This window comes from Enoplosus armatus, chromosome 17, assembly GCF_043641665.1.
Source record: "Enoplosus armatus isolate fEnoArm2 chromosome 17, fEnoArm2.hap1, whole genome shotgun sequence".
Classification (NCBI taxonomy): domain Eukaryota; kingdom Metazoa; phylum Chordata; class Actinopteri; order Centrarchiformes; family Enoplosidae; genus Enoplosus; species Enoplosus armatus.
The window spans coordinates 19,122,642-19,132,976 of record NC_092196.1 but is presented as its reverse complement, the minus strand read 5'-3'; the positions used below and the strand labels follow the sequence as shown (position 1 = coordinate 19,132,976).

The following is a 10,335-nucleotide window of genomic DNA, read 5'->3' as shown; positions in this document are numbered from 1 at the left end:
TGTCCGACTTTACGCGTTTCAGGCGGAGTTCAGGTCTTAAAACATTTGGCCAACTTCTTCACCTCTCCACTTCTTCGTTGACATCTGAACTGAGATACCTTTTCCCTGGCCTGCCTTGGAGGAGTAACAACTCATGGAATATATAAAGTTTGTGGCAAGTTTACATTTTTAATACTTTTGTGGACATATTACATTCTGCCCCCCCCCTCCAGTGGAAGCGCTCAGGACGGGAGACTTTTCTGTTTGTTACTATTTTACTTTCTTTTTTTTTCCCTCCCCCCTCGTCGGGTTTTCGGGGGCCACATGCGATGTCACGGACTATTAAAAGAAGAAAGAAATGTTTGTGCTTAGTTTTGCGGTTACCGCGCGAAGGTGTTTTTTGAGTTTATTTTTTGAAACCAGTTGAGCAACTGGCGACAGGACTCTATAATCAATGTGGTGTCAGCTGGAAGGACGCGGGGTCCGGATCTCACCTAAACGGTATGCCTTTAAATCATGTCGGCCTCCAACTGTCCACTTTAGATAGGTTTTATTATACAGCGTGTATGAATTAATGTATGTACATATTTATTGCTGTATTCAGTTAAATAGACTGCTAGTTATAAAATAAGCCACAAGTTATTTAATTAGGTCAGTTTATCAGCCATATGTGCTGCATAAAAGTTTATGTATTTAATGATTTTATATTTATTTATTCATTTGTCAATCAGCTCACATATTTACTTACATTCATGCATGCAAACACAAGTGGCATACTGTTTTTTAATTTATGTTTTAGAATCTTTTATGTTTTACTTTATGCATTTTTTAAAGGCCAACTCTTTGCAGAAGATCAAGACACTTTGAATAAGCCCACAGTACTCAGTACATTTTATTTCTTTTGGCAGTTCTTCAGTTGTAGCCTATTCCACATTTTGTTTTGCTTGGCAGTCAGTCAGGTGAGGTGAGAGCTACTGAATCACAATCCCAACCCGCAGGTAGATCACACAGGTTGTAAAATAAAACACAACATTGATGATGTCTTTATTCTATATTGTCAAAGGATCAGTGGGAGGCAAGTTCACGTTAAATAATCACTGAAAATATAAATGACATGAATATAAATCATCACACTGTAATCTGTGAGGTCAGGCAGCCTTTAACACATGAAGACGCGTGTCGTGCTATTTTATCGCACTACTGCATGTACAGTACCTCATCAGAAGTGTGTGTTGTCGTCTTGTGTGTGTGAAAGAGAAAGAAAGATCTACCAGTGATGTGAGAGAGATTTCATATGAAGCTAAGGTTAGAGAGGAGGAGGAGGAGGAGGAGGAGGAGGCTGGATCTTGCAGGCTGAGCGTGGTATGAAACAATCACAGAGCTGGAATTAATGGGCTGTTTGCACAGTGGGACAGCAAGGCAGTGTAAATGAGCACATGTGAGGCTTTTACTCTTACAGAGAGAAAGAGAGGGAGGACAAACATTTACCTGCATGCGTTCTTCCTGTCACATGGTGTCACTGCCACTCCTGGTGTCACTGTTTGTAAGGGTCACACTCAGATGCATTTCAGACAGCTTAGTCAGACCGAAGCTGCCATAAAATCTGCTGAAAGATGCGCTGTGAGGCGCAAAGTGTCTTTATGGAAAACGTCTTCCGGTCAGCCGGCCTCCAGACGTCTTCCACCCCCGTCGCTCTTTGGGTTACACAACTTCAAAGAGGCAGGATTAGGACGGGACAGGTCCTGGTCCTAACACTAACACAGAATGCATTATCTCTCTGTCAGATGGACGTGTCTGACATTAGCCACACATGAGGGGGGGATTACTTTGTTAACAGGCTAATAGCACAGTAGCCACTGCCAGGTGTGGAGCTACTTTGTGGCATCTGTTTCCTGGGGAGGGTCTCGCAGCCAGAGGCCCTCTGTACCTAATTCCCCCTGATACCTCTTTCACTCATGCTGTCTCATCTGGATTAAACCCCCGCGGTTCACACTGGCAGCACTCAAAACAGAAGTGAGACCAATTTGCCAGGTGCCAGATTTACTGAAGAAACACTTTGCTTTATTGTTTTTTTTCTGTATGTTCGTGTGTTTTTCTGGTTTTCTGGTTTGATTCATGTGTTTTTATGCTTTTTGAAAGCAGGTTAGTAATTTAAAGAAATAATTGTATTGATAATAATAGTTGGTAGAGATGCAACGATTATTCATTTAATCAATTAGTCGATCAACAGAAAAAGAATTGTTTAATTGCTAATAATCAGTTAATTGTCACTTTTAGAGCAAAAATGTCATGTCTTACATTATAGTAAGTGTAATTTATTTGGGTTTTGGACTGCTGGACGAACAAAACAAGAAATGTGATGACATCCCCTCGGAAGTGAAATTGTGATATTCTGATGTAAAAAATCAGTAGATCAATTAAAAGAAAATGAAAATAATCGTTAGTTGCAGCCCTGATAATTTTGATATACCACCCCTACAATCAGGAGAAATTAGAAAAACAGGGAAACGGTTAAATAGAAGCGAGTACAATCAGTGATAATAGTAAAATAATAAATACAAGAATAACGTCAGTAACAGTAAGAAAATAAAATACTAAATAGCGGTTCAGAGGGAGGAAAACATTGCATGTTAAAAGACAAGTTGAAAGCAAAGTGAAATAGATCTGTTTCCAGCTGTCACTTAAATATGTTGTCGGAGGTCGTCTCCCTGATATCCTCTGGGAATGTTGCAGAATTGCACAGTTTGGAAGTTTAAAAAGGTTTCTCATGCTTCTGAATTTCCAACAAACTCACACTGGAACATGTCGGCCGGTTCTCAGCTCGTAGGACTTGATAATTAATGCTAAATGATATGGAGGCCTTGCAGTTAATGTCATAGTTTAGTCTGTTTATTCGTGGCTTCTTGCTGGATGACGTGGTTGCTTTCGGTCTGTTTGTTTAGGCCCTGTCCTGTGGTTTCAGGGTATTCTTCCTGGACTCCTTTGGAAGAATTTCAGGCTACGGAGATTAGGATTAACATAAGTGTGTAGCGTTGAGTGGGGTTTTATTTACTAAGTGAGGTTTTTGATTTAGAGAGCCTGGGGGTTTTGTGTGTGTTCGGCTGGGGGGGATTCAGAGTGCTTGGGTCTGGTCCAGAGGGCGGAAGAACGTCATGGTCCTCGTCTAGCCTTGCAGGGAGCGCAAATGATGCGTGTCATTGTAGCAAATGGAGCGTGGTGATGAAGTGCTGCTGCTGCTGCTGCTGTTTTATAAAGAAACCACTTAGAGAGTCTGCCCGCCTGCCTTCTGTGTGGCGTCTGAGTGCTCCAGGAAAGCCCATAAGGAGCATGTAGCTCTCCTACAACAGACACACAGAATACAGTTCCTCCAGATTTTTCCTGGATATTCACCCTGTCCCCCCTCCTCCACGGCTGGCTAATTTGAAACGATCCTCTCCCCCAGTCAGAGTCACCAGACTGTGTTCACCTCAGCTTGTTTTCGGCTTTAATTGCCGTTGGCTGGCCTCTCCATATTGGAGGGGTGTGTTAACTGTTTACCGTTTAAAGTTGATTTCATCGCACAGAACACCTGGTTATATCTGGCAGGCCCAGCGAGTCGATCGGTAACCAGAGCAAACAGGAAGCTCAACGCATTTTGTTTTATTGTCAGCATGACAAGCAGGCACTTCGAGCGCCCGAGGTGACTGCATGAGTGATGTGTCGACCAAACCTTGCAGCTCCTCGGCGGCTGCATTGTGTCCAGGGTGTGGCCCCGCCGTGTACATGTCCTGCCACTGAAAGTTTTGTTTTGTCACTCATTGGTCACTGATGATGCATCTGTTCAGTCACACGCCACGAGCAAACAAACAGTCCTGACATCCGCTCCTTCACACTTGCTGTATTTTCTGTCTCCCTGCATGTTTTTTTTTCACCTCCTCGCCGCCCGAGGAAGCCGTGAAGGAGCCTCGCCAGTAAAGCTGCATCACTGACATTCTGATCATTCCACCTATTTTAACTCTTTCCAAGTGACCTCCTCCCTGCTTTCAAACAGACGACTAAACTGATGTTCACAGGTGAACCTCGCTTTGAAAGACAAATGAATCACCTCCACTTGACTCATGATTTTTGTTTCATCCAAATGACGTCATGATGACGAACTGAAGTACCTGAAAGCTCTCGTCAGACAGTGTTTACATTTGGCTCACATGAGGGAGTGTTTTATTTGAGTTTTGTTGGTTAACAGTATTGTAATGACTTTGCAATGGATCACCATTTAACAGCATCAGACTAATTTAGAGAAAATAATGTATCTTTAAGTTATGAATGACAAAAAAATAGAATAAAATAGAAAGAGAAAGTTTATTGTGTAACTGTAACTTTATCGTATTAAAATAATTCATTTGAATATAGTTCAATGCACAGTCCCATTTGCTATAATGTAATTTAATTAATTAAAATTAATTAAGTACACTAGGGCTGCGACCAACACGTATTTTCATTAGTGATTAATTTGCAGGTTGTTTTCTTGACTAATCAATGAATTGTTTGGTCGATAAAACATCAGAAAACGGTGAGAAATGTCCATCTCATGTCCAAGGAAATGTCCAAGGTGACGTCTTCAAATGTCGGGTTTTGTCAGACCAATAGTAATATTAAATTTAACATAATTTAAGACAAGAAAAAGCATCAAATGCTCACATTTGAGAAGCTGGAAGTATTAAATGTTCAGCATTTCTGCTTGAAAATCAACTTAAATGATCAACTGATTATCAAAATAATTTAATACATGACTTTTCTGTCAATCGACGAATCGTTTGCACGGCACTTTTTAATAACATACTGTTCTGTTTTTGTGATTGTAAATTTAACCTGCTGCTCCTGCTGCATTACTGCTGAGAGGATTTATATAAAGATTCTGTATTATTTGTCTCATACTTTTTCTTCACAAAATCAACTTCTAATCCTTTTGTGATTAAAAGCTGCATGAAGTTACAGCAGTGATGACTGCACATCACCCTATAAGTGAACTCATCCAATCCAAGGCAGCAGATGTATCGTATCATGTTCAGGCATCACCGTTTCAAAGGGAAACAAATTCACCCACAGCTTGTGTGTGATCAGGTAGAATACCTGAGGTTTACCTCAGCAATACCTTTCTTGTAATTTATGTGTTTTTGTATGAAACATGTTTCTCACCACAGATTTAAAGAGATTCACAGATTCTTGGATCCTAGAAAAAGCTTCAACAACAGAACAAAAAAAAAGAAAAAAATCATGCCCTTAAAAGCTGAAAGGGAAGGCTTGTTTTCTCGGGTCGCAGATGTCTTTTTAATCCATTTCCTTTGGCTGTAAAGTTTCTGACTTGCATACATACCAGGTTGTCAGTGTCTCCGTTTGAAGGTCAGCTGAACTCCATCTTCCCACGTGAAGAAGCAGAGGGCGACCTTGCTCTACTTGGTCCTATTTTTCCACGAGTTCTGCCAAGATTTTAAAGCCATACCTCAGTGGTTAAAGCGCCAGGGTCATAAAGCTGCGGGCCACCAGTAAAACCTCTCGTTTTACATTTTAATTGAGGTACTTAGGTTAACTGTATAAGCCACAGTTTGCGTTTTATAAAATAACATTGTCTCTCTCCTCCTCTCTGTCTCTGCCATCTATTACCTCTGTTTTATCCACCAGCTGATACGTCCTGGGAGTGATGCACTGGCTTCCCCTGGTTGCCATGGTGATTGCCTCGGCCCTGCCCTTCCCTCACAACCCTGTGTCCAGGATTGCCGCCGCGACGACAGAGCCTGGCTTTGACAACCGCAGAGAGCACCGTCATGACCCGGCTGCTCGCCTCGCGGCTCCCCCTGTGGACTACAACTTCCATGGAAATGCCTCACAAACGGACTACAACATGGCTGCTGCTCTTAGCCAACACACCAACAGACAAAACCTCCAGAACCGTAAGGATTATGTGAAATCCTCCGTAGATGAAGAGACTTCCATGTTCAAAGTGGAGAATCAAAGACCCTACCAATCAAAAAGCAACTCAGGCAGCGATGACAAAAGCAGAGTCAGTTTGGATGTTCCCACAGGAGGAACGCTCAGGACCGAGGATATTTCCAAGGATAATTCTCTACCAAAGGACTACAAAGCTTACAGCAGCAGCAGGCAAGATTACTCCAGTTTTGTGGACTTTTCCAAGAAGGACAATCTTCAGGACTCTACAGAAAGGCTGCAGGTTTCTACAGCGGAAACCCATAATGCTGTCAGTCCTGCTGCTAATCTAAAGGGACAAAGAGGACCAGAACCAACTCTTCCCTCAGAGAAGCTGAGAGATGCACCTACAATCGGGACAGGGAGCCAGTGGACACCGGGGGCTGGAAGAGGTCTGGCTGAGGAGAGCTCGAACCTGGAGACAGGGCTGGGTTTGGGGACCGGGCTGGACAGTATCTTAGAAGGAGGCGAGATATTTCTGGACGCACATCCTCGAGTCCTGTTCTCACCCTCCCCGTCGCCTCCAGAACACCCCCCTCTCCTGCTCATGTTGGAGACTGGCCTGCTGGAGGAGGACGGGGACAGAGAGGAGCAGGAGGACATGGACGGACACATCGAGGGTCACGGGGACCGGGCGATCGACAGGAGCGCGACTCCGAGTTGGGCAGACTCTCCTAGAGTTAGCGCTGAGGTTGCCCGTCCGGTTAAAAGGGATAAACGCTCACACTTGATTGACAGGAGGAGAGGGGAGAAGTCGGTGTGCGAGGCGGAAAATGTTTGGGTTACTAACAAGACGACTGCCATCGATTCCCACGGCCACAACGTCACCATCTTGCAGGAAATCCAGACCCAGACAGGACCACTCAGACAGTACTTCTTCGAGACTCGCTGCCGCCAGGCCGAGTGGCGGACCAGTACTAGCAGGTCAAAGGGTGCCGCAGCCAAACCTGTGGGAACAGGCGTAGCCGGGGCCGGCTGCTTGGGCGTGGATAAAAAACAGTGGCTGAGCGAGTGCAAAGCCAAGCAGTCGTACGTCCGAGCGCTCACCAAAGACGCCAACAACAGAACCGGATGGAGGTGGATCCGAATCGACTCGTCCTGCGTCTGCGTGCTGCTGTCCAGAGCGAACCAGGCCGCGGCGAGGGAGGTCTTGACGGGGAAGGGGAGAGGCTGAGCGGGAGACAGGAGGGGGGAGACAGAGAAGAGGAAAGTGACACAGAGCAGAGCGGCTACGACATCCTTCTGTGTGCACTGTGGTTAACCCAGTTCTTCAGATCTCTCTGTCCTCCCCCCCCCCCCCCCCCCCCTTCCACCTCCAACAAATGACTTTTGAAAAAAACAAGAAGACCTCAACACTAGATCTTAGGGAATATTGTCATATATAGAGATTTTACTTTTTAAAGTACTGTTTTTGTATGATTTATCTTTCATAATCTAAGTTATTTTTGATTAGTATGTAAGCATGTGTATGTCTTTGATATTAATATATTCCTTTATATATGTGTACAATATGACACCAGTATACCTTTACTGTATGTATGAAGCTATGTATATCTGTGTGTATTTATAGAAGAAGTCTTCATGGAGGGGTAGGTCTCTCCAGTGTCTGATGATAATTCCAGCCTCTGGTCTGCTCGGGTTGTGAGAGGAAGGAGCGCCACCTACTGAGGCTCCATTTTACTGCTCCACACTGTTCCCACGTGGACTAGCATGAATATTGTAACTGATGGGGGAATGCATTGGATACAGAAACTACAGCATGGTCACACTTCAGCATGATTTCTCTCAGGCTGGTGATTTGACAGTTTTGTGGCAGGGTACGTCTCCGTCAGTGGAACTTGTTAAATGTGGTTCATGAATGTAAAACCATGTGGTTTGTAATAACATGACACCTAAACAAGCACATTTTCCCATCTGCTGGTTTGTTCAGTTAGCCTGCCAAATGTGGTAATAAAGGATCTTTGTACTCAGCAAATTATTTTCACACAACTTAACTGATAGAAATATGCAGAGTTGAATTCTCTGAAGACCTCTGAAGATAAAATAAATGTTATCATAAGTCGTACATTTCAGCTGTTTTACTGCTGGTTAGAAGCAGCGTCATAAAACACAAAGGGAGAAGAAGTGTTCAGACCTGTTACTTATGTCAAAGTAGCAATGCCATAATTTAAAAGTACTCCATTACAAGGATAGGTACTGCATATTTTGTGTCTAAAGTAATTAGTGGCTCTCAAATATACGTAGTGGAGTAAAAGGTTCAATGTTTGCCTGATAAATAAGTAGAAGTATAAAGAAGCCTAAAATGGAAATATTCCGTACGAGTATTTTTAAATTGTAATTAAGAACATACTTCACTTCTGCACCTGCAGAAAGAATCAAAGAAATCAAAGGAAAAGAAAAGTGGAGAAAGTTTGCGATGATCAGCAAATCCACCTGGATCGCTTTATTTTTTTTCTTTTACATCACCATTTTCATCATCATCATCATCATCATTATTGTTTATTTTCCAGATGATATTTTCAATTTGTATTACTATCACTTTAATCATGGAAATCTGTTAAATCATTGCACAATTTGTTCTCAAAATGTACACATACAGTAGCGTATTTGAATGACCATTTTCAATGTTTCATATTTACTTTTAAAACTAGTTGAAATGAAGCCAAGAAGGAACAGAACATGTACATACATTTATCCAATACATACCTAAAGAAAATAAATAGATATCGTAAAAAATAAAAAATACAACTGAAAAAAATACACACATTTTACAAATTGATCCCCAGGCTCCCACCCCCTGTAGGTTTATCATACAGATATATATTTTTTAAAGACACCTCATATCATCTTCACCACCAAAAAAACGTTTTTAGGTCATTGTCGTTTGTTTGACATGCATCGTAAACACAGAGGCTAAAGGTTTTGTTTCCTGGGCTTCCTCGGGCTCGCCCTCTCTTCCTGCCTCTCTCTGATCTCACCCCCCCCCCCGCCCCCCCCACAGAGAGCTCTTGGTTTCTGTTATGGCTTGTGTGTGCAGTAAAATGACCGGCTTCTGTCCATCCTTTCAGTTTTTTTCTTTCCTCCCTGTGAGTCGCTGTTTTGTCTCTCTGCCACCTCTCCCATCATCAGGATTACCCAAGACCCTGAGCTGATGATTACAAGCCATAAAGCCAACGACATCGTGGAGGGCTCAAAGTCAAGCCTTCCTAAATATATGTAACACTTTGGTACCACTTTCTAATGAGACATACTTTACAAAGGCTTTACAGTTTGTAATTAATGCCATTTTCATGCTGATTATGTTACAAGTTATTATTTATAGATCAGAAATAAGATGTTGTTTCATTAAAGATAACGTTTTGGTTACAACGTTGTGAAAAATCCATTTGGCTGTTGCATTTTCTCCTTCTTCCTCTTTAAAACTGCACTGTGGACCACAGATCTAATGGCTCATCATTAAGTCACAGAACTTTTTACACGAAGTACCTTATACTTAGTTATCTAACCTTTATAAATGTTGATAAGTGGTTAATAATAATGTTTTTTTCCAGAGGGTAATATATGTGTGAGTTGAAGAGCCAGATAAATACACACATTTTACACCATCCAAATGGGTTTTTTCACAACTTGGCAACCAAAAACTTTTTTTATTTGTAGATTTTTTACTGATCCATAAAGCACATTTCCCATAATGCAACTCAATAGTGTCTTTCATTAAACCCCCTGTCTCCTAAATGCCCACCTCTGATGACATCCCTACATGACAAGAGGGTTATTCTTTTGAAAACAAGTCGTGACGAGTAAAACTAACACTGATAACTCCTTGTAAAGTATGCCTCTTCAGACGGTGGTGCCAACACCAAGTGTATGGATTTCCTGCCATCATGAAATCAGTGAACACAATGCCTCTGAGGCCTCGCTCCACCCTGGTGCTCCACCCTGGTGCTCCACCCTGTCCCGTCCACCTCTGTGCCTTTGATCTCTATAATGGGGTCCCTTCAAAAGAGATTACTTAGCCTATCGGCTTTCAAGGTGCCACTAGACAAAGCATGAGGAGGGTCCCAAAATAGCGGTCTGAATTTGGACGTGTTTTACTACACCACTCCGACCAATTGGGGACACTTAGACGCCCCTGATGGGACCATAGAAGCCAACAATAGAGCCACAATGGCTGACACTGGACACCAGCCGACTCATGAGCAGAAAGGAGAACACCAGTGTTGTTAAGAGTTATAACCGGTTTATGTCCATCCAGCCATTTCCCCCAATCATTTTAACAGCCTTCCAGTCATCCCTCTTGTTTTTAAAATCTAAACTTTACGGTGAGGTTAACTCCTGCCCCGGCTTTCATTAAAAACACCTGTTGTCGAGCAGAAGTTATAAGGCGACACGTTT

General features: G+C 42.6%; 1 protein-coding gene across 1 annotated transcript; it reads left to right on the top strand.

The window, feature by feature from the left end:
- Window positions 1-454: 454 nt before the first annotated feature.
- LOC139300037 (uncharacterized) lies at window positions 455-7,114 on the top strand. The gene is made up of 2 exons (XM_070923009.1): window positions 455-480; window positions 5,638-7,114. Exon 2 carries the CDS (start codon window positions 5,657-5,659, stop codon window positions 7,112-7,114), a length of 1,458 nt encoding a protein of 485 aa, XP_070779110.1. The 5' UTR covers window positions 455-480; window positions 5,638-5,656.
- Window positions 7,115-10,335: the final 3,221 nt, after the last annotated feature.

Excerpts from the sequence above, each read along its gene's own strand:
- LOC139300037 (XM_070923009.1), top strand. The coding sequence starts at position 5,657 with ATGCACTGGCTTCCCCTGGTTGCCATGGTGATTGCCTCGGCCCTGCCC.